The 25,263-nt window shown below is 36.2% G+C and overlaps 1 protein-coding gene across 2 annotated transcripts in view; it reads right to left on the reverse strand.

Moving 5' to 3' along the window:
- Positions 1-22,648, reverse strand: part of LOC108978933 — a 95,080-nt gene extending 72,432 nt beyond the window's left edge. The window contains exons 1-2 of one of the 2 annotated variants that reach the window (XM_018949452.1): positions 22,578-22,648; positions 5,076-5,852 (exon numbers count right to left, since the gene is read on the reverse strand). In XM_018949452.1, the coding sequence (XP_018804997.1) occupies positions 5,076-5,163 (88 nt within the window). In that variant the 5' untranslated portion in view covers positions 5,164-5,852; positions 22,578-22,648. Of the gene's footprint in view, positions 1-5,075; positions 5,853-22,489 lie in introns of both variants that reach the window. The other variant, XM_018949451.1, reaches the window with a different exon arrangement.
- Positions 22,649-25,263: the final 2,615 nt, after the last annotated feature.

The raw sequence follows: 25,263 nt of genomic DNA on the forward strand, positions 1-25,263 counted from the left end.
AAAAAAAAAAACTATATTAAATAGAAGGAATGAGGTCTCGATATTACAAACTGCTACTCCAAGATGTTAAAAGGGTTTATGGGTTTCAAAACGCGAATTTTTTATGGTCTTATTAAATTCCACAATACCTCAAGAACATTGTCCAAAATTTTCAAGTTAATCCGAGTTTCGGGGATACAGTCTTGAGAAGTGCACAAGTGCGCCGTCTTTAAAAGCATTTTTCTCAAACCTGAGTTTTTGAAGCCGGTTGGCAAGATTTCTTGAGAACTGCTCAACCTATCGTCATAACATTTTACTTTGAGATACAATTCTTAAAGACTTGGTAGAAGGATTTTTTTGTTTACAAGTATTTCAAAAAAAAAAAAAAAAAAAAAAAAAAAAAAAAAAAAAAAAAAAAAAAAAAAAAAAAAAAAAAAAAAAAAAAATCGTGAAATTTCCACTGAAATTTTAATTTTTTTGTAAAAATGCTAAAATCCAATTGTCAGTTCCCACTTATCAGGCAACCCATGTAACCCATTAAAGAAGTTGGGAAATCACTGGTTATATCGATATATCCATATTGAGCAATGAATTGTAGTTTTCCCGATATGCTTATATTATTTATTATTATTTTTTGTTTCGGTTTCGTAGCCATTATTGACCTGAATGAAACATAAACCGGTCTGTAGCAGCATAATTTTGATTATTAGCTGAGCTCTCTTTATTAAGTAGTAGTCCCGCAGTTACGAGTTGTGAGTATCAGTATAGATTCTACTCTCCCAGTAGGAATGAATACTGATAGTAGTTTCATGTACTATGTAGGAAATTGCTTTGTTTGAATTTGTCAGAAATATGGATCAGTCATTAAAGATCTATCGACTGTTCATTTAAAAAAATATGGTCCATTGATGGTTTTGGGGCAGAAATTTGAATGAATTTAACGTTTCCAAATATTGAATTTTCCATTCCATTTTCCAAGCAGCGCGGACGGTATAGAATAGAGGTTTACAAACGGTCTTAACAGATTGCACACCCTGTATAATTTTTAAAGTAAGCGTATAATTTGAAATTGAACTAACGAAAAATGATTGATTATATTTCTGAAATCATAGTTTCGCCCTCCTTTTATCAGCAACAGCGTTTTGTGCTATTACTTTGTGGTTGTCTAAAAGCCACTGTCATTGGCGACACACTTCGAACTTGAACTGCGAATCTTGAAAAATGACCTTTTCGCATTTTCGGAACTCGGCACGAATAAAATGCGATATTCATTGTAATAGTTTAACATTACCGTTACAACAATTTATCATTGTTGTAATTTGTTGAACACAAATAAATTTTTATGCAACCGCACAAATGAAAACTTTGCCGTAGGGAATCACTTTAATGAAACACCAACAAACCAGCGGCGGGAAGGCGGTAAGTCAAGGATTTTGCTAGGGCGAAAAATGAAAAGGGCATCATCATAAATCACGAATCACATTTGGCTCATCAAAAAGCATACATTTTTATGGTCCTTGACGGTGCCGCCTTCCAGCATAATTTATCATATTTAAAGAAATATTTATTTGAACCTTGAGCAGTTGCGCTAGAGTGCGCTAGCTGAGCAAAAATTATTATGGTTAATGCATAAAGGATTTGTGTGGTTAAAGTGCGGGATTAAAGTAAATATACACTGTCGCATACCGATGGTCTACATTCTGAGAATAAACTTTTACATTCTAAGCAACCAACTAACTAGAGTGAGGTTATTACTCACCTTACTTCTAGTTATTTTGTCTCTTCTGTTTATTTCTGAAGATGCTCACACAGGCCACTTTTTCACGGGGACTCTTTTTGTCGCCCAAACCGGTTTTTGTAGACGAGGAAAGACGAGAAGTGTAACGCTTAGAGGTTTTATTTGGAACGGTATATATGAAGCGCAGAAGAATTTGTGAATGTGATGGGACAGAAAATGCATAAAAGTGTGTCATCAAACCACTTCCACTAACGCAAATTTTGTCATTCTCTAGGTGTTTTGTATTACCTCATATTTTTCGGAAGGTTGTGTTAGCAGTTATATAAATTATACTGCTAGTGGATTAACAGAGCCGAGCTAGTCCCATTTAGAAGAGGAGTCTACAATTTACTCTAAACTGTTTTTTATTATAAAAAGTTTTTATTCCAATAATCTATCAACTGAGTCGCCAAATTGTTTGAAAATCAATTTCCGCCTTTCTCTAGACTCTCGCCACATATTTAAAGAAATGTTCTGCCTTCTCCGTCAGTCATATTATACATTCCAATATGTCCTGAGTTAGAGACTTAGATTCGATTGTGTCGGTTTTTAATAACATATACAGAGTCTTCTTTGCTACTGCTATTACTGAAAAAGGAACGAACTGGCGCAACTTTATAGTAATTGCAAACTAAATCTCCCCTTTAGTTCATTGATGACGTCAAGACTAACTTTTAATCTACTTTTACTTCTGTTAAACACATTTCCAATAAACTAACGGTACAAAATCTTTATTTCTATCATTCTTTAGTAGCGTAATACTAAAGGCAGCACGCTGTCGGACTTCCAATTTAGAATTTAGTGCCACATTTTCAAAAAACGTGATCGTATTTAGCGCTTGTCCAGCAGAGCAACAAGATGATCTTCATTATACTATATATCTGAAAGCTGGTTTCATGAAATTACCAACCACCGAGGCTTGTTCTCTCCTAGTACCTAGTGTTCGAGTATATATGTATGTATATATGGATTTGTATAATTGCAGAATAATAGAGAATCGGAATCCAAGCAATTTTTTATTTTATTGTCCTTCAAGATATAGTCAGATGACCGTTCTTTTTTGAATTCAAAATGCGATTGCACGCTTACAAGTTAAAATGAACTTATTTAAATTAAAAAATGAATGAATGAATATATACAGTAGAACAAATAAAAAACGAATGCGTATTGTCAGAAATTGTAGAGATGTCAATCGTGACAAATATGGTGATGACAGTATACTCTATTCAGCATAAGATTTGTTAGAATACAAACCAACTCAGCCGGGTGTTCGAAAATCCTTATATTAGTTATATGGGGCTAAGTCAATTTTTCGCCCAATTGTGTGTATTTTACGTACAAAGACTTACTACTTACTTATTATTTGTACGATATATTCTGTAACGTTCATTGAGACAACTCAAATAGTGGCTGATATAACTATATATAGCATAAAGTCACGTGGAAGTTTGAAAATCTTTATATTAGGTACATACATATAGGGGGGCTCAGGGGAGTATTTACCTGATTCAACCCATTTTTGCTACACAAAATTACTATTATCAGGTAAATTCTATTCTGTTTGAATTTCAATACTGGGGTTCACATATTCGGTAAGCAGAGTCTTGAACCATTTTAGTTGGATTTATGCAATTTTGGGTAATAAAAATGCATACTTTAAAGAAGTTTTATTCCGTTTTTATAATTATGAAATGGAATTTAAAATTGTACTGTATGAGAAGTGCGCGTGGTTGTAGTCGGGTTTCGCCTATTTTTATAATGTGACATCGGAATATGAAAATTCTGCATACTAAATTCGGAAAGTACTTATACGAAACGGCTTGTCTGGTCACGAGATATCTGCTTTCATGAAAAAGTAAGCGATACCACGCCCATCGAGAAATTTTCAAACCGGCTCCCACAACATTATATGGGGAGTGAGCGGGGTTGTCTTCCGATTTCATTCATTTTCATAAGGTCTGTAGAAGTTCTTACAATATTTGCACTAGGTAAGTTTGGTTGTTGCATTTTTAGTGGTTAAGGAGCTATGTGCATTAAACTCACAATTCTTTAAATTTTTTGTTCACAGGTACCCCTTGCTATTGCGAATAGCTTTAGGTGTACAAACCCAAACCGTAAAAATTTATACTACTTAAAGAACAAATGTTTTTTACTTTAATTTCTGAATTATGATCTCGTTTTATAATTTGCGTTAGGTATATGAAAATTTCTATAGTCCTTGAAGATCTCTTGAGAAAAGAAACTACGAAGATTGGATCAGTAGCCGCCATTTGTCGACATGAATTTTTTGGACACGAAATTTTCGTTTCTATTTTCCTAATTTATAGAATAAATTGAGAACCCTAGACTGGTCTAACAAAAAAACTTGTTGTTGATTACAAGAATCGAGTGAAATGGTTGAAATAACGATAAAATAAAATGTGAGAATTATGCAAAAATTTATATTAAGTGTGTACATAGCCTCAGTGTGTCGCTAGTTCTTCCCAGATAAATTTTTTTTGGCAAACGCCCCTGAGGTTTCAGTTTTGCAGCTCCAAAATCTTTTAATTTAAACCGTGCTCTAATTTTGATTTGATTTAACGTTTCCTTTATACATATGTATATTCTATGGAATTTTTAGATATTTAACAATAAAATGTTTACCTCCAAAGCAAATAAATTAACAAATTTGAAAATATGATATTCAAAAACACAATTTTTGATTTTCCTAACCGCATAAGTTTTGAAGTTATGCGCTGTTAAAGTTATGCGTCAAAGACACTATGTTCAAATAGTACACCATGTTGTATGCGCAACACAGAATGTAGAAAATCAATTTTGAGATATTTTTAAAATGCGTATAACTTTTACACGAAAGTTTTTGTGAAAAAAATATTCGTTTCATTTTTGTACAGCGGAAAGTTTTGTATTAGAATATTTCTTTATCAAATTTGTAAATTTACTTGTTTAATGTGAAATATCAAAAATTCCCATGCTACAGAACTTAAATCAAATTATGATTTATATACGATTGAATTTGAAAATAAAGAGTTTATTCACATTGAATCTTTAGTTTTAAATCAAAATTAAAACTTCATTAGGCTGTTGACCCAAATCAATTACAAAAGTGACGGACACCCTAATACATACTGTTTCACATAATTGCAAATATATGAAATATGAAAAAGTTTACCAAACTTTGAAATTTTAATGCTTCAAATACATGTGAGCTTTCATCAGAACTTGCAACCACATATATCTTTACATTTACTCAAATGCACATATATCTCGGGAATATGGATGTGTCTAGGTGTATTATATGTCAGAACTCTCTACTTACCGGCTGTGGCGGCGGGCAATTGTATGCGCTCCAGCAGACAGAACGCGCAGCAGATCCAAATGCAAATAATCCGCAGAAACTTCAACATGTTGCTAACGCGCGAGGTTCACTTAACGTCACAGGAAGACAAGACGGCAAATTCCAGACAAAAACTTGTGTTTTTCCCGCTACTCGCTCGCTATATTTCCTGGTTATTATTATAGCTTTTGTCTGTCTCAGCGGCGCTTGCCGTGGCTGCTTCTATAATGGTTGCTGTTATCGCTATTGTTGTTGTTGTAACACATGTATTCGGGTCTTAAACTGACAGCTCTTTTGCTGATTGTACATGCGTGTGAATGTGCGTCGCCGGTGCTTTTCGTGGCATTGCCCGTTTTGTAACTGTAGTTATTCCTTTGTTGTTATTGTTGCATGGGTTTTTGTTGCCACTTCGTTAAGATGGCGAAGTAGGTGGCGAGTGACGCTTTCACATGTGTGTGTTTAGAATGAATTTTCACACTTTTTCACACCAGCGCTCTCAATGGCTCTTCCACTTTACACTTTACGCTTTTCATTTAACTTTTTTTCCGAATGTAATTCTCGTTTTTTGTTTATTCTTAATGTTTTTACACCAGCATCGCTTCAGACATTATTTATTTTTCTATTCTTGCTGCTCGCATTCGCTCGTTGGCTGGCGCTTTTTGTTATCACTTCACTTGAAAGAGTAAACTTTTTTCGCTTATTTTATTGTTGCTTTTTGTGTTTACAGTTATTTTTGTTGCCACTTGTACTGTACTGCACCTAAAAATATACACACGTATGAGCTTACAAAAATTACGGAATCGCACGTTCCATCGCTTGTTTGGTAACACAAAAGTTTCTGCAGAAACAAACATGTGTGTGTATTGTTGGTGCCTTTTTGAAGTTCACTGACATTTCTGTGTGTGGAACTCCCACTTTTTTATAATTTCGCGGAATTTCACTGCCATTACGTAACATCAAATGCAGGATTATTCAAGCGAGATGTAAATACGTAACATAAAAAATAAAGGAGACAGAATTTGCTTTCGTTGAGTACAGCTCGTGATTTCCTCCTTCGAAAGACTGCTACAAAGCACGTCCTTGACATCTACGGTATTGAAAGCAGGGATGTGGCGTTACCAAAAATCGTCTCATATACTTTTGTACTCTTAATTCGAATAACATACCAAGCTTATTAGCTTAGACTAGGATGGACCAGAATATTAAAATCGGGACCCACACTAGAACAACATTAGTTAAATCCAACAATTTGTTCTCGAGATAACCAAAAAATACTTAGATATACAACTTTATATATACTGCACCAACAACAAAAAGCAGTTCGAATGAGTCATCGCGTGCCAGGCGCCGACAGGGCATTCTCCTTTATTGCTTTATTTTATCTTTTTCTCCAAAATTTGCGTAAAGTTTAAAAGAATACGCTTTCCCGTGAGCTCACCAGACTTAGATCATTGATGCGAAGTAGAACCACCATCCACCGAATAGTCTAGCGCAGTCAAATCAAGTGACCGTGGCAATTGGACCAATTGGCATGCAAGCGAAGCTGCAGTCTCTTCGAAACTGTTCGCTATCGAAATACCTTAATAAGTATCTACCATTTTTAAATACAGTTGAACTTCCCTAATCGCAATAATACAGTTTTTTTCGAGTTACGGAACAAATTTGTATGAAATGGACTTTGGTTGCCAACACAAGAGTTCCCGTTATAAAGAACTTCGAGTTATGGAAGTTCAACAATATATCTGTTTACTTTGAAAGCTGTTCCAACAGATATCCCTCTCGGAAACTCTATGCTCCTAAAATTGTTCTACAGGTGCGTAACATTGTTACTAGCTTTATTTTTTACCCCAAACTTTAATCAAAATGTTTTCACGTTTGACGTACTCTGATGCCAATTCGACAGTCTTAATGTAGTATTTCATGAGGAAAGCTATCGATGACTTCCCGACCTTTACTCAATGCTTGTGATGAAGTAGATTTATTTTCATAGCAAGAATCGTGAAAGCTTCACACGATATAAAAGAGGTTTGCGCACCAGTCAAATTTGATCAGATCGTCCACACATAAGTACGAACATATATAAGAATAGATACATGTACATATATTTATATTAACAAACGAAAGCCGGTATACTGGTGGATCGAAGAATAACCTCGGTAGACATAGCTAGTAGGCGCAACCAGGATGCTGTCAACGAAGGCTGCCTCAGAGAAACTATTAAAAGCGGTAAAGCCACTGGTTTTAGCAAAAGATCCTGCTTTGAAAGAAGTAAACAGTTTTTTGAACAAGTAAACATAGATCCATGGGTAACTTCTTACAAAAAATGTATGTCGAAGTTCAAAAATAATTCTCCGCAGCTAAAAACCTCATCGTTTATTAGGAAAGTTGTCGACTACTTCTACTTCTACATCTAAATGATGGTATATGATCTCGGCTCATAAATGACCTGCTACAATAGTTTGCTACAAAAAGTTTAGAGTTGGCTGAGTCGAAAGCGGAAGTTTTGCTCATATGTACAAGGAAGGCGACATTACTTTACTGCTGCAGCTGAAGTATCTTCAGACAAAATAAGCAAAATATATTATAGTCAATCTAGAATGATAACATATATCGGCTACTTTATAGCTGGCGAGCTTTGATAGCAAAAGCAATGAGTTTCGTAGCATTGTATGAAGCACCAATGTGAATACAGGCAGTAGACAAAAAAAAAGTGCTAAACACAAGCATACCGCCCACTGACATCCAGGGAGACGAATTCGCACGATTGGACCAGCTATCAGAGCCGTCTGTAGGCATAAAAAAGAGGAGAGAACCGAAAGTATCACATTTCAACAGCAACGGTGACAAACTTCAACCAAAGAATGGCTAATTCCAGACATCCATTTGTGGATACATAGACAACATGTGGTTCTAGACTTCCACATAACCCAAACACTGGGTGGACATGGATTCTTTAGAAGATATGAGTTCCCCCTTTAGTCCCTGCTCTCCGACATGTACATATATGACTCTGAGCACATATTTTTTCGATGCCCTCGTTTTTCAAATGTAAGGGAAAATTTAAAAACCTCACTAGGCGGTAGTTTTTCGGTGGAAAATTTGACAGCACTCATGTGTCAGTTCTCTGGTAAATGGAAAACTGGCAGCAAGGCGTCAGCTCTAATTATGAGAAAATTAAGACAGTATACACAGTATTTTAAGCGTCTGTGAGTCCATAGGTTAGAAGAGACGTACAGCCTTTCTCTCTCCGTTGAAGGAGTACTTAATCCGTTGGTTCCGTGTGAAAGATATGAGTTTAAAGTTTTGCACTTTCAATAAAAGTCGGTTACTATAATTTTAAATATCCAAATGAAGGGAACCTAAACTGGACTCGATTCATTATTGTGTCACATTTAAGATGTTCATTACTGTTGTCTCTGGTCCGCTGTCAATAATGTAGACTTTCTGGAGACTGGAGGTAACTTCGTACAAGGCGATGCTCGGCAAAAGCGATTCATTCTTTATTTTACAAACGTCTCAAATTGTTATCTAAAAACAGAAATGCGAAATATTCGAATATTTTGGAAACTGTTTCGAAGATTGCATATTGTTTTCGTATTTACAATTCTGATTTAAATTTACTTAATTAATTGTTACTTTCCATGTGGCTCAAAGCGCTTTTCGAATTAAATGAACAGTGAACTATGAACAATGAACAATGAAATTCAGTAGAATGAAAGAATATTCAAACATTTGAATAGTTTTCAACAATTTTTTGTGGGCAGGCAATATGGTGTTGTTGCTTGGAGAGCAACTAAAAATCAATGATGCACTATGTATCTTTTCGCAACGTTGCGTAGTACAGAGTGTATTGCTCATTTGAACATAGTGGCTAGCAACATTTAGTAAACTTGGCATAAATGAAATAATTTTGTTTTAAAAACTTGCGTCTGTTTCTGTTATTCTCCAAATATTCGAGCACATGCTCAACACAGTCAAATATTATATAGATTACAGTAGTTTTAAAGATGTATCTCCTCACTGAACGAATATAGAAATATAAAATTGTAAGAAATATTTCATATCCATATTAAAATTAAGCAACAGAACGGTCAGAAGCTCAATTTAAAATAGTCTAGTGTGAGCTCAATTTGATATTTCCATAAAACTACAGAGTTAATAAAATCTTAATTGTCGTGTTTTGGTGTTAGTAAATAATTGATTGCCTTGAATTGAATAAAATATTGTCTGTCTGTCCCTCCGAGTGCATTATGCACCAAACCACGAATATTGAACAAAAAAAAATAATAATAATAATAATAATAATATTAATAATGAGCATCGTCTTGATTTTTGAGCCGCTTTGGTATGAATGTTTTATTTGGTTTCGTCAAATACATAAACCCATATCTCATCGACGGTTATAATGCTCTCCATGAATGTAGACCTTTTTATGGTACTCTTTCTAAAAAAAAAAACTGTTTTATTGACTAGCGAGAAATATGTGTATGTAGAACTCTTTCGCCAGCTCTTTAGAACTCGCATGATGACTTTCAAGCACCACTTTTTCTTCACTTTTTTAATATTTTCATCAGTTGAAGTGTTCGAAAGCCGTCCATCTCTCGACCATCTTTGAACGCTTTGTACACCTCGTAGGCTTGTGTTTTTGACATAACATCTTCGTAAGCTTTTCGCAACGAAATTTGGTTAGAAATACAGAATTTGAGGCGAATTCTTTGTTCAATATTTGTATCCATTGTAAAAATCGCAACGCACACTAAGGTGTACCGACTTAGCAGCTGTTTTAAACAAACTGGTTGACAGCTCGCGCTCATATTTGTTGTACCAATTAAGGACAGTACTACCAACTAAAAATAAATTTTCTTGAAATATCATTTCCCCGAAGAATTTAGTTAAAATGTTACAATGTACATATATTCTCCTCTGGCGGAAAATTATATTCCCCTATCTCGTAAGATTACTGAAATGAAATGTAGATAATAGCTGAAAACTGAAACTTATGCAACCTAATGTCTAAAATGTATTAATGAATGCAATTTTCATTTATTTTGTGATATAACCTTCAGGTGCACATATCGGCATGGTTTTTAAGTAAATAGACATTTGCAAGAGTTTTTTGAAAAGTCGGAATAAATTGCGCGCGGTATTGGGAAACTTTCCTCTCCGCATTTGAAAGGCTTAGCGATCCAAGAAATAGTGACTAAGCCCTGAATATGAGTTTATTTTTCAACCCATTTTATGTGTAGCAGAGTTTAACTAGTTTTGAGTCTTCAAACGGCTTCAACTTAAAGATTTTTTTCCTCGGGGTTAAGGGAAGTGGAATCAAATTTCTCTTTATCATAAGAGTTTGATATTTTGTGAACAGAGTATTGTTCTTTAAGGAACTCACTGAAATAAGCGAGTTGGAGTTGGAGAAACATTCCAATAGTTCCATAAAATTCCGAAAAAAGACTAACGGTTCGGTAATTTCCTGATTGGCAAAGATTGCAGCGCTGTAAAATTGAAATAACAAAGTTACGACATTCAAAAATAAATTTAGGAGACTCCAATTTTATACAACATTTCACTTATATTGGTCTAGAAAAAATAAGATAGATATACATACTGTTCTACTACAAGATCACGGTAAAAATATGGTAGAACAATTGTGTTAGTAGACTTACATACAGTAACGAGTCTTTCGCTACCGAGCACACCCCACTTTTTTCACAAATTTTGTGAGATGTTCTGTTCCAAGCCATCATTAGCCATACTGCTATGCATAGTTAACTTTTATGGTTTATCATAAAGCAATATCGGATACTTGCATTGTTGTGTGCATTATTAGTGAGCGTTATTTGAAGTTGGCTGCTTAAGAGATTTGATATATTGTCGGAACCAAGACGAAACTTTGCGAATGCAGCTTCCTCTCCAACTATTCAATTCCAGTCTATTCTTCTGCATGTTTGATTGTATACTTCGGCATAACTTTGTCGAGACTTACGCACACACACACGCATACACAGCCACACGCTGTTACACAAATACAGTGAAAGTTGCAAACTTGCCAGGGCATTGTGTCGGCAATTGTCAGTGAGTCAGTTTCGATGAAGGCGGAAGCGGTGCCGAGGAAAAACGGTTGAAGTAGATAAATTTGCAGCAAGCAACAAAAAAAAAAAAAACAACAACAAGCGAACAGAAGAGAAGAGTTGTGAAAAGAAAAGGAAACTTTCGAATTTCAAGCAATTTCAAACCAGTGAATGAGTGCGCCGAATAACAAAATTTCGCGCACGTACACATGCACATGCGCTTACGAAGAGTTATAGACTCAGCTCAACCGCACGCCCGCACGCTGCCGCAGCAAGTTATCGGTGAGTTATGAGTTGAGTACAAACTGGCCAAACTGCCAAAGGAGCGGCGCACACACACACACAGACACACACACAAGTGCAGTTACAAAGCGGCATACGCAAATTGCTCAATTTAAATTGCGCTTTTAGTTTTTTGCCTTGTGTTGCTGATGGATGCATAACGGCAGTGATTTTTGCAACTTTGCTGCCGCTTTTGCGCATATTTCCGTCCCGAGCGCATGCACTGTAGCTTCAGCTACAACTCTTTGTGCCATGCATGTGTATTTGTATATGTGTGTGTGGGTGTATGAAGAGGTGGAGCGGTTTATTGCGCTTTGGCGTTGCATTTGAATTTGATGTACTGCCAAGTACAGTGACATTGCTGGCATCATACAATATTCATATGCTACATATGGAACAGTGTTGCCACATAGTTAACGTTTCATTTGGTACTTTGAGTGGACTGTCGCCCGAAGGCTCTTAATTAATTTCTGAAGCTTTTCTAACATTCTGGTAAACATGTGTGCGTCTAGGAATATTGTGCAAAGTCATGTTCCAAATTTTATATTACAGAGTTTAGGCAGCCCTGCCTATATTCACATGAATATATATAATTTTGCATGGCTTTGTCTTCTAAATAAAAACTATTATATTAAAATAGACCAAAAATGTGTTTTGTTTCATTAATTCATAAACATCGTATTTTCTAAGCGCCACATTGAGTGTGATTAACATAAAAAGGTGTTACGTTAAATTTTTCAGTTCAAAACCAATTTTAAACTTTCGAAAAACTTTTTGAAAAAGCATGGCAAATCCTCGGGTCAGTTGATGATCTGAAAAGGTTCTTAAGAACTGATAAGCACTTCAAACTGCGCCACCAAGGTGAACACCACAAAGAGAAAGTCAAGGCTTACATATGGTCACCTAAAATACAAAACAACGTATCAACAAAAAAAATGAAAATTGTGTTGGTTATTGATGAGGTTTCATTACATCTTATTACATATATAAACATTTTCAGCTCCCGCTGTCAGATATAACTAATTTATAACCAATTTATAACCAGTCGATAACCAAAACTCAAATTTGCGTCTTTTATATATTTTTTCTTCCATAAAAGAATTTGGTTTTGATGGGTCAGTTTGTATGACAACTAGATGCTATAGTGACGCGATGTGAGCAATTTTTTCGGAGATTATAACATGGCCTTGTAAATAATCTAATTTCGAGATATCTCCTCAAACGAAAAATTTGATTTTAATCGTTCAGTTTTTATGACAACTATGAGATATAACTACTCAATACTGATGGTTCAGACAAATCAGCAATCAGAATCGATATATCAAAAACCGAACCCATATTTATGATTGAGAAAATTTTCTTAGACACTTTTTTTCCGTCAACATGCAAAAACTCACAAAAAAAATGTGCAAAGCTCCACCAGCAGCGAATTTGTGCGCAGTAGCGCCCCAAATATGAATACCCTGCAATCGCGGCGCAAATATTTACACCAAAAAACCGCTGACTTATGTGGTTGTAAGGTCTTGCGGCTTACTGTTGACTACAAAGTTCGTTAGTTCGCGTTTGTGTTCATATTCCCCGATAAAGAAGCTTTCGCATAAAGTTTTTTCCTCCACTCATTCATTCGCTAACTCACTTCCTTGCGCGGTCATTCATTCCCAACGGACATTTATGAAAAGTTTGCTCTTCTAATTTACTGGAAGAAAAGTGAATAATTCTTCGCATTTTTTTTCTGCCACATTTCATTTCATTTCTGCTCAATTTTTCGTTTTAATTTAATTTTTTATTGTGTAATTTCCCCTTTACTTTTGTTATTTATTTTTAGTTTGTAAACCACTGATGCTTTCTGTCGTAGTTTACACTCTAGTTGATCCTAATTTGCGTTTTCGAGTAGCGGTGAATGGTGGATGAGGTGCTCCTAAGTGCTTTATGCTCTTGTACTAGGCCGTTTTATTATTCTCTTCCCAACACATTTTACTGTGGGAATATAAAAAGTTAGCGAAAAGTGAAAGTGTTTGAATTATAGGTCAACACATTTCGCCAAGGCTAATGGAGGCTAGAGAATTACGCCATGGCAGCGGCTAAGAAAGAAAATAATTATTTAATAATATTATATATTATATTATTTAATGTTGGTACCTGTGAAAAAAATTTAACTTACGCCGCTTTTTACTAAACTTCTTTTGGCTTTTATTATAATAGAGGATTCCAAATCCCTCTATGGAGCTCATATATATGTATATGCAAAGATCTGGGAATAAAGTTCACCTAAGAGCGACAGGGCAGGAGTTCTGTTGAATTATATGCTTGAATTAAAAAATTTAAAGTGTGTAATTTTCATGACGAACAAGTTTTATTTTTTTCGGCAAGAGCTCTCATCCAACTCTTGTTTCAGACTACCAGACCACTTTAGTGTTTTTAAAGTAGAAATGGCGGAAATTAAGGAAGTAGCAAATGTACTTCTCCGAACTTCTCAAAGTTGCCGTGGGGAAGATGATGAAAATATCAATACATATTGCCCTCCATCGTCCAGTTTTCGCCAGCCCAAGGTTAAAATAACTCGATTGTCATACCTTCCACGAACTCGGAAAATTGGGTTGAATTGATACTAACCACCTTAATAAAATTGAGTGTGGAATTATTAGTGGTCTCACCAAAAATCAGTCTATTTACCTAACATAACCTATTTGTTCGGGAGTTTTTGTACCATGAAAGAAACACCTAAAGTAAGTGGGTTCTAACTACAATCAGGCTTAATCAGTCATTCGAGTTTGGTAAAGGGTAATCTATATGGAGCTACATACAAAACTATTTTTAATATTATAAAGATAATATTATTACATTAGTGTTATTAAAACCGTTTTTGTTTTCTTCAAATGATTTCCACGATCAGGAAACAGGAAACTAAAATAGTAAATCTTACTCGTAAAACATCAACTATACGGAAATTTAGTTAAGCTTAAATATTTATTTAAATCTTACCAAAAGCTTTTAAACTTCTTAACCCATGTCACTAATTGTTGATCATAAAATAATAAGAGAAACACTTCAGATGGCCGATATATACAGTCATGTTGTGAAATGTTATTTGATATACTTTCTGCTTTACTTTGTTTACCTTAATATGCAATGTAACAATATGTTATTACAGTCTCTCTCTTCCATCATTCATTATTCTTTGAAACAAAAACGAGTTTATTAATTCAACATACCAGTAATTGGGAGTAACTGATTAGCAAAAAAACGAAAGGAAATAACGGTAATAGCATTTCGATGCCTGCGCTTGAATTGGGAATTTCAACATACTATGAGTCCTCATAACTATCGATAACTCTACCAGTCTATCTTTCCGTGGAGACCCCAGATGCTTACAGGGTAGTCTTTCCAATGCGGGGATGGTTCACAAGAGATGCTTCATTGTTTCGCTGGTTCTTGATATTTTTTATTATCTTTTTGAACTATCAGCCCCTTTCTGCTGGCGTCTGCTGTCACTATACTGTGACAAGTGTACATTCTAATCATATTTACAAAGTGCCTTCTTTTCAGGGTCAATAGGAACTTGGTGCGTATCTGCTTTATTGCTTTACATATGACTTTTGCAGTTTGGCATCTCTGTAGATAGATTCATCGAATCTTGATCTTCTTTTCCTGATTATTCTGGATCTTCTTTCCCAATTGAAATATGGGATAATAATGACAGTGTTTGCCAACCCGCCGCACCTCCGAGCTTTGCCGAAAGATTCTATACGTAAATTTCAGCGAAGAGGTCTAGGTGGCAGGCTTAGTGTTGAACTGCTGTCGAATTGGTTCTGAGAGCTCCGTTCTCTTTATACACAGAGCAGCGGCCGCTAAACAATTTATATTGGCTTGCCGTTAATATATTATATATCTGTTTGCCTGCGGGTGGTTCGGTGCAACACAAGTTACCTTTTCTCGGTCTAATGAAAAGTGTATCACAAAGCTTTGTACAAAGTCCAACAACCTTTCGGAGGTGACTTATATAGAATGACTTTCAGATAGATATACCTAATACGAATAGTCGTATATTAGATTGTTTTATTGTTGATATGGTCGATGTTTGCAACTCATGTGCTTGCTAACAGAATGAGAACCCCGACTCGGTTTTCTAGTTTTTCACTCACATGTCTCAAGACAGCCATTATAGACGCTGCTGTAGTTGTTTATGTTATCGTTGGTAAGGCGTCTCGCCTTGGAGGTTATTTGATTGCAGTTATTTTTTGGTGTTTTTGAAAACTTTTTGCGGCCACGCACAACAACAACAAGGTATATAGCTGCTTGTCTTAACTAGATTCGGAGAGGGCAAAAGGGGGCTGTAAAAAGACAGCTAGACAATATTTATTGCTTGCGATGCTACAATATTTGTATAGACGAGTGTATGCTTTTTGTCTGCTGTGGCCACGGCGTCATTTCTCATAGGAAGACAATCGAATGAAATACCAAAAATCGCAAATCCCAAACATTTATTTCTTTCGTCGTTCGACACATAAATCAAAATGGATCAGCGCCTTCGAAGCGTCGCAACCCATTCGCCGACAAATGTGGTATTTTGTTGTCTGCCAAGAACAAAGCAATAAACACAACACATGAGAAATTGGCAAGTCATCATTGTGTGTCCTCATCTCCGCGCTGCTATTGCCCCACATGGCACTTATGCCAACCGAATACTATTGCCATTTCATGCTTTCACCGTGGCGCACTTGCTTGTATCTCTGTGATGCTTCATATTCCTTCCTCAACTCATGCCTACTCGTGCACTAAAAGGCTTTCCTTCCGCCCGTCGCTGCGCTGCGCCTCAGCTGATGATCATCCATTTGGCCGACTTTTAATGACAGCGCCGAACAGTTTCCTTTACTAGCCGGCTTTGTTGTTGCTAGTTTTTCTGTTTCGCTCGCCACTTTCCGCCTGTAATTTGCGTTCATTGTTTTCCGCTCAAGAGTCGCGAAACTCTTTAACTAGTCACTCGTAGCACTTATCTAAGTGTGAGCACTCGTAACTACTCAGTTTGCTTACTGCGCGCTTTTTGGCGGATTTAATGGATTTTCGGCAAGATTTTGCGCAGAGCGGTTGCGTGGTGCAGGTGGGAAAGTCATTGGGAATACCTGCTGATAAAAAGTGGCTTTTATTGTTTCGCTGGCTTTCGCTGTGCTCACGCTTTCTTCTTTGCTACTAAGCCTTGTTACAACGTCCTACCCATTAGCTTTTATGCGGACGCTTTTAGGATAGACGAAGCATTAATAGCTTTTCTAAAGCGCTTTCCGCATTGATTGTCCTTTCAACGTTTGTGTTGTCATGCTTAGAGCATCTGTATTGCCATTACACAGGCTATTCTTCAATGAATATGTGCATTAGGGTGATTCTAGAACAATATTTAAACAAGAAAAATCTCCAGTCGCTACCAAAAAGGTTTACACTTGTTCTCAGTTTCACCAATTTTTGTCTAGTGAAGTGTCTTAAACGTCACCTTAATATGAAAGCTACTAAGAAGAAGTATATGTATATTTAAGCCTCCACCTTAGTCAAGTGAAATTAAATTTTTTGTTATCATAACAGTTTGTTTCCTTTCATTTCTGTTGTGGCAATAATGACCTTTTCAGTTTGTTCTGATATACGTATGTACATATATAGTTATGCTTTAAGAGCAGATAGATAGATAGATACCAGACCAAATACTCAGTATCCATGCGAGCCTTTGGAAACTACTACACAAATTTCGTCATGTGTTTTGTTCATATTGTCCGACTTATACAGAGTCTTTAGAAGACACTGAACACGTACTCTATTACCGCGCTCGGTTTTCAGGAATAATGGCTAAAAACACTTGGAGGTAGTCTCACGGTGCAAAATTTGACTGCACTTATGTATCTGCGAGTGTTCTGTATAATGGAAATCTGTCAGCGAAGCGGCAGCTCTTATTATGATAGGATTGAGATATTTACAACAGATTACGCGTCAGTCAGTCCCTACAACAGAGGAGACTTAAAGGTCTTCTTCTCTCTCATGAACTAATACTTTGTCCAGTGGTCCTGTGGGAGAGACCTGAACTGATTAGGTTTCGCGAGTCCCGAACGCCGGCTTTCGGTGCTTCCTCCTACTATAAAATACAATTTTATTTAAGAACAGAGTTTTATATTATATAATATTCGACGAATAATTCGATCCAGTTTGATAGAAGAAGACGTGACCAAGAGAACATTCGTCTAAATTTTCATAGTCTCAAGAGAAACCCCATAGCGTTATCTCTTAACCCCCTCAAATTGACACCAAACAAAGTTGGCGAATAGAATTCGTTGAAAGGAATATCTCGTTACTTTCCTCAATGCTTCTAAGGTTTTCTTTCGCAGATTTCAGACCCCATGTCTATTGTTAATGGACCAAAGGACAAATAACAGTCACTTGCATACGACGGTTTACTTCTACGTATAGTGTGTTCGATTCGCTACTCTCTATCGCTTGGCGAATCAATAGCAACTTTTAAATGTATTCAGTATGGCATTACAAAATCATGATATCAAATGAAAACTTTTAATTCTAAGCACCAACGTAAAGGCCATAAATAAAAAACTGTATATATATAACGGTATTTGTATCTCTTACTCTGCCTATCGTAGCTCAAAGTAATTGCGAAACTATGGCCACTACATAATCTTACATACAATTCATTTTTGTTGTGGATTCCTCGCAAAGATTCCGCAAAATGTTGCAAAAGTTTTGTTGAACACACACTCATCTTCACAGACAACGGCGAGTAGCAGAGCAACAAAGACAACAACTAAAACAAGCAAATGCAAGTACAACTAATAGGAAGAGCAAGCAGCCAAATACAAATGAAAACACAAATAGAAACAACAAACAAAAAACAATAACAAGCAACAACAAAAACAAGAACAACGACAGCGACAACAATAACCGCCATCTTTGTCACCGCTGCTAGTTCTCGAGTTTAATTTCATTTTAAGTCTCCTTTTATTGTATTTTTCTTCCGCTCTTTGTTGTTGATTACGTTCACGATTTCAGCTGCCGCGCATTGTGGCGCTACCACTCAGCGTTGTGCTCGGTGGCTTGCTGTACACTTGCTTTTTTTATTCGCCATTTTATTGCTACTTTAGTAGTTAGCGAGTGTTGATTAAAATAAAGCGACAAAAGATAAATTATTAAAGTCTATAATATTTATGTACATAACTGAAGAGAGCGCGCTTTGTTTGTTGTTGTGGATCAGCTGGCTTACTGAGATTACAATTGCTTACATGAGCTGCCAATAAAAAGGACAGGTGAAAATTAAATTGCCTACTTTTATTTTGTTTGAGAAACTGTAATCAATTTTCGTGTGTTATGATTCCCCTGAAAGCATTTTGAGAGAAGAAGACATATAAAAGAGGAAGTTCACTTAGGACAGAACGTTCCCGTACTTGGGTGTATTCGGGCAGGGACGGTCTATTCCGCCGGATTCATCAAAAATTCTTAGACAAAAGTCAGATCAAACCTCAGTTTAGTTAGGATACTTAGATTACTACTTTTGTACATATAAGAACCATAAATTATATACTGGTATAACATTTCAGTATTTTGTATTGCTACTGAAGCAAGTACTGTTACAGCAGATCACTTTTGGATTTTGTTATGAAAGATAGCAGTGTGGCTGCAAGCTTTTGATCCGTAAAATCAATTAAAGTAAGTATTTTCGGGCACCCTAATCCACATTCACATGAATATGTCTTAGCAAAAATTATGGGGGGGTGGGTTGATTTATTCCACGCACTACCTAAGTTTATGGCGTTAAGTGCTGTGGACTGCACAGAACCCAAATTGATGGACTACTAAATTCAGATGATAAGCAAAGTTCGCGAGTAACAAGTGTTTTCACTACTGGGTATAAGAGAGTGTTCCGATGATAAGACTCCCAAAGTTCTGGAGCTTCCCAGGTTTTAGTATGGGGACCGCATTACCGGTTGCTACACACTTGGCTCCCTTGCCGACAGGTTCTACTTCGGACTGAGTAGGTTGAGAGTAAAGTCCTCTCTTGACGAACAAAGACCCAATCCTAAAAGTCACTCATCATCTCCGTCTTGTTTTACGACGACGAGGCATGGACGATGTCAACATCGTATGATTTGACGTTGCGAGCTTTCGAGAGAACGGTAAGTCGACATTGGCATAGTTCAGCGAATTAAAAGACTGGCTAGGTCATGTCATCCGAGTGGATGAAAACAATTTAGTTTAAAAAATAAGAACCCCTTGCACCATATTGGAGATCTTAATGTGTTTTTGGCAGTTTACCACACACTTCTGAAGGTGGTTACAGTCACCGCAACACTTTTACCATTGGTTAGTCTCCCTAAATTAACACCGCTGTGAATATGTAGTAACATGATTAATTCTGTAGTATTCAAAGAGTCTCGATTGGATATTTGGCCCTTATGTGAAGGCTTCTTCCAATTGTTGAAATACTTCTCAAACCAGATTCTTGGGATAGCTCTTAGCTCTCTCAACGATTTTCTTCCATATTTTCCTTTTAACGTTAAAACAATCATTGATTAATACCTCGGCGAAGATAACATTCAACAGACCCAGAAATCTTATGGATAGAGTATTAAAACCAGATCAGAGAAGACAATATCCTTTTTATGAATATTTTTGGAACCATTTTCGTTACAAGGTCATCTTAATTTAGCGAAATATTTTTCATCAATTGTTAACATACTTCCATACCACTTAACGGAAAGGACAGAAATCAACGAACCCATCTTAATTAGGGTATATAAAGATATACATACTATATGTAGTTACACACGATAACCATTTTGGAAATCAAGTGATATTTCATTAATTTCATATTTCTGACAACTTGATCGAAACAGGCGTTCGCAGGAATATATAATTTTTTTGACATCCCAAACCGTTTTTGTTTTATTAAAAAAAAAACTTTTGTAGCGCTCTTATTGAAAAATCTGCTAATTTGAGGCCCGGACTATGAATTTCGGTAGTAAAATTGAATAATTTTGACTCGTTTTTGGATCGTATATCTTTTCATGATGAAGGGAAAATCTTACGGAAGAGAAGTGTCAAAAGAGCTGTGAAAAATATGACGTCGTTTGCTGTCAAATCGGTCTACTTTTATAGCGTCCTATTGAAAACCCCTATATATGGTATTAAGTTAATTACGGAAATCTTCACATACGTAGAGGAAATTTTCAAATACACAGAAATGAGGAAGGTCCAACACCGATTCTATCATATGTAATACGTTTTTCCAAACAATGCATATAGTTTCCCCTAATAAACAGGAAAGCTAGTAGCAATCGGAATGTATGTCACCATGAAGAGAAATCGAGGATTTTATTTTGCCTGTTTTGTACACTTTTCTGAGAAAATTATATAAATGTTAGCAAAACGTTTACATTGGAAACGGTGATGTAGTTTCTTATATTGGGGTAGAGGGTAATAGACTCTCTAGTTCATATAATTCCCTAAGTCCATGTAATAGCCGAATATTAACTACCATTACCTTAGGTGTCACTGAAGCCAGAAAATTCAGTGAAGGCTATTTTTATTAAAATTTTCCAATGAATGAATGTAACCATGTTTCGTACGCATGAATTCTGATTTCAGAATTCTAGCATTCTGATTTAATATAATAGAATTGTTGTTATTCAAAGGCGATTTTTGTCTATTTCTTCAAAATAAAAAAACTGTGTCAATCCAAATCCTAAATTCATGAATAAATTGTTTGACAGCTGTGAAATTTGTGCATATATATGCATATCTATAAATTTTTAGATGTAACTGAAAACATATGGATGTGGTTCTCAACGAAATAGTGCTTTCGACTCGAATTGAAAAATGAAAAATAATCAACAAAAGAATGTAAAATGTTTGAGAAAGTACTTGCGCTGAAAATAAAAAAGTACCACTTCAATTAAATGCTCATGACAGCCACATATATTATGATAAAAGAATATATAAATTACCAAAGAAACAAAAGTTTTTCATTAAAAGCCAAAGGAGCAGCGTAGCATATCGAAAATACTTATTTCTTTCAAACATGTTGCCGTTATAATGAAAGCAAGAACATCGCTTGACACATAATACATTTCCCGCATACCGTTTGCTCATTAATCTGAAGTGACACAGTTATTTTTAATCCAAATGAAAATGCAAAATTATTTACATATCCCTGAGTAAGCTAACTTGTCAAGTGTCAAATAAACTTGTCCATTGCCGCAGAGCACAGCAAAAAAGCGAAAAAGTATAGAATTCACCACAAAGTGAAGGAAGAGAGAGCTTGCAAGATTTCGCCCGCTTTTCCTTGACATTCTGGTTTATTTGCCACCACTTGTTCCGGACCATTTCGATTTCAATTTCGCAGCAACGTCCACCCACAGTTTTCATTTCTGGTTGCTGTTGTTCGCTGCTTTAATGCGCTCACTAATAACGGTAAAAATATTTATACAATTCTAAAACGAGTCTGTGTAGAAGATTTGCATGTCACCGATGGGAAATGGTCAAATGAGTTCTGAAAGTCGCGCGACGGGGCGTATGAGCAACATGCAAAAGTTTCACTTGGAGATCACAACAGCCGGGCCGGGCCTGGCTTTTATCTCTACCGACGCATGGACTTTTACATTTTCATAGCAACAGCTGCGAACCCATACTGTTGTTTTTGTGTGGACGGCTTGAGATTAGGCAACCAACATGCAGCGGTGGCCAAAGTGGAATGGGAAGCAGACAGCTGTTTTCCTGCAATATTTTTGTTTTCTGTTTGAAGAAAGCATTTGCGAAGCTACTTTATTGTATATGCTTTGGGGGCGTTATTAATTTCCGTAGCATGTCACCAACTTCCATTTAAGTCGTGTTTTCGGTTGGCCTCATGCACTTTTACACTTTCCACATTTACATACACAGCTGTTTGCATTGTCTACACCAAGAAGTGGAGCCGTCTAACTTTTCACACTGAAATTTTTCACTCTGTATGCTGCATACGTGCACTTAAATACGCAATATTTTTATTATGGGAAATGCACAGCTTACTCTTCGTTTCTTTGTTTTTATTTTTCCATTAAATTGACCTCTGAAAATCAATGAATTTCTGTGATTCAACACAATTTGACTGCCTCACTTATTCACTTTTACACTTGTCCAGCTTCCGTTGCTGACGTCTGACGCTGTTGACAGTTGCACGTTCACTGATAACACACAGCATCTTTCACACACAGCTGAACTCGCTGGCAGTCGGCTTATGCGCCTAAATGCTGGCAATGCTTGGCACAACTTTTGTGGTAGCAACAGCCGTTTGCCGAATGACCGGTGAATATTTGAGTAGTGTCTCGCAGATTGCTCAGTCTTTTCCTTGTGTGTGTGTTTGTTTGGCGGTTGTTTGGTTCTCATGAGATGCAACGCGTGGTTATCGGCGACAGCAACAGCACGTATACGCAGCAGCCAGCATCACTTCGCTCGAGCCACGTTAGCTCTCGGCGGCACTTTCTCAGCTATGTTTAGTAAACACTCAAGCTTGTTGCTCTCGGCACTTTGAACGACTTTCGTATGCTATGCATGTAGGGAGCATATGCGAGTACTATGTGGAGCATGCGAGAGAAAGTTTGATACGGCTGCTGACGACAGAATCACGCCGCTCAGCCGCAAATTTTGTTTAGCAACATGTTGCTGATTTTAAATCACATTTTACATTGACTTATAACTTAGTGCACGTAGATATTTATAACTTTATATCCGCAGCTTTCATATGAAAGGGTATATTTACAGAGACACAAGTAAAAGTGTCTGATATGAGGAAAGGTGGTTGATACACAACTAAATTGATCGAAATATCTATTTCAAAGCTAAGCGAATGGGTAGTTAGATAATTTTTTTTAAATAGACGGTCGGCTTTATTACTGCCTTAATGGGGGCCTAAATGGGTACTAACGTCTTGCATAACTCCTTGGCTCTACACATGATATACATGGCGGAATCCTTCCTATTATTCACTTATATAAGCGACCTTCTAATGCACTTAGCAAGTTCCCGTTTCTACTCAATACCACGGATATTCGGTACCTTTTGGAAAATAGCCTCCAGTTATGATTGGAGTAGGATAGGAGTGAAATGGACAAAGGCACAGTAGATTAATTATTAATTTAAATACATATACGATTCCAAACTGCATAAACGAATGCGAGGAGGAGTCTTTTCTAAAAAAAATTACATATCAGAATCGGTCTCCGATTACTAAATCACAGCACCGTCTTCGAAGCTGATATCAGAGCAATTAAAGAAGGTGGCTTTGCAAAGAAAGTGTTTACGTCATATTAATATTCTACGATTAAAAAGGGATAGCTCATTTTAGGTATTTAAGTGGCAAAGCTGGTATTCGTATAGCTGAGCCTCGCTGGAAACAATACCTGCCTTGCGCAACAAGCAGGCAATCAAACAGTGAATTTTTGTTGATGTAATTTCCTCTCAATAATGGGTTGTTAGTTATCATCACTCCAATTGCGAAAATTTTGTTTATTAACGTATCCATTCAATCAAAAGTGAGTTCCATCAAAGAACAAAACTGACGCACCCTATACCTTTCGGACTTCAGACACCTGGGCTTGTGTAAAATAGTAATTTCTGCACTCGGTTTCAGGCCAAAATGCAACGCTGTCATTTTGAGTTCGCTTCACTCCATTAATTAACATAAAAATGCTCGTGAACATCATTGGCTATGTAAATATCCTAATGGCTGACACATTTCCTTTAAATGTAAATATTATGGCCAAAAGGCTGTGGAACGTTGTGCCAATTAACGTATTACATTTTGTTGCGTGATGCAGCCCTATATCAATAAATAAATTAAAGGTGCCATAAATACCGCGAGTGAAGACTTTTTGCTCCCAAACTGAGACTCAATGTGTTGATGAATGTGTGATGCGCGATTTATGGAGGCATTATTATTATTGTATAAGTGTTTCAAGTGATAAATCCTTCAGTTATAAACTCATTTATTTGACCAAAAACTTTGTTAAATAAATTAATAATAAAGAAGTAAGGAGGGGCTAAATTTGAGAGAAACCGAACCTTATATATAAAACTTTGCTGACCCCGCAGCCGTTGTCCTGCGTGAAATTCTGTGTTTTGAAATGAAGAAAAAATTAAAATTTATCATTTAATTTAATTTTTTTTTATGTAACGCAACATTTTTGGTTTCTGTTCCAATGTTCAAAAAATATGGTTTTCCAACTCGTGAGCACGTAAATCTGGCCGTGTGAAAAACATAGCATTTCCAAATTTATGGCACATACTATGAGACTATCCTTGTGTCCTGTTGATTGTCACCTTAAACGTAATGTTCACTGGAAACAGAATACGTTTGAACTGAAATGGCAAATAAAGAACATTAAAAAAAACAAAAAGAATTGGCAAAATTGGTCCCGGCGTTGTTGAGTTATGCGCTTCAAAAGCTGATATATTTTTTGCACAATTAACCGGAGAATCAATTAATACACGTTTAATTAAACAATTTGCTCAGTTACAGGAATTCAACTAAATTTGACAATCGAAACTAATGAAATACTAATTATTTAGTTTTTAGTAATAATATTTTAAACTTTACTTGAAAAAAATATAGAGAATAAAAACTAGACAATGCCCTGATATATTATATGTAACGATATTAGGAGGATGGAGTCATATGTAGAAGTTCACGTAAGTGAGGAAAGTTTTCTGATCGCCATTCACTTGGGAGTGGCCAGAAACGATTCTTTTACATATGACTCAAGCAGCTCACGACTTCCGGTCTTTGACCAAGTATCCTCTGGGTA

Source organism: Bactrocera latifrons, unplaced genomic scaffold, assembly GCF_001853355.1.
Source record: "Bactrocera latifrons isolate USDA-ARS-PBARC rearing strain unplaced genomic scaffold, ASM185335v1 scaffold_13, whole genome shotgun sequence".
In the NCBI taxonomy this organism is placed as follows: Eukaryota; Metazoa; Arthropoda; class Insecta; order Diptera; family Tephritidae; genus Bactrocera; species Bactrocera latifrons.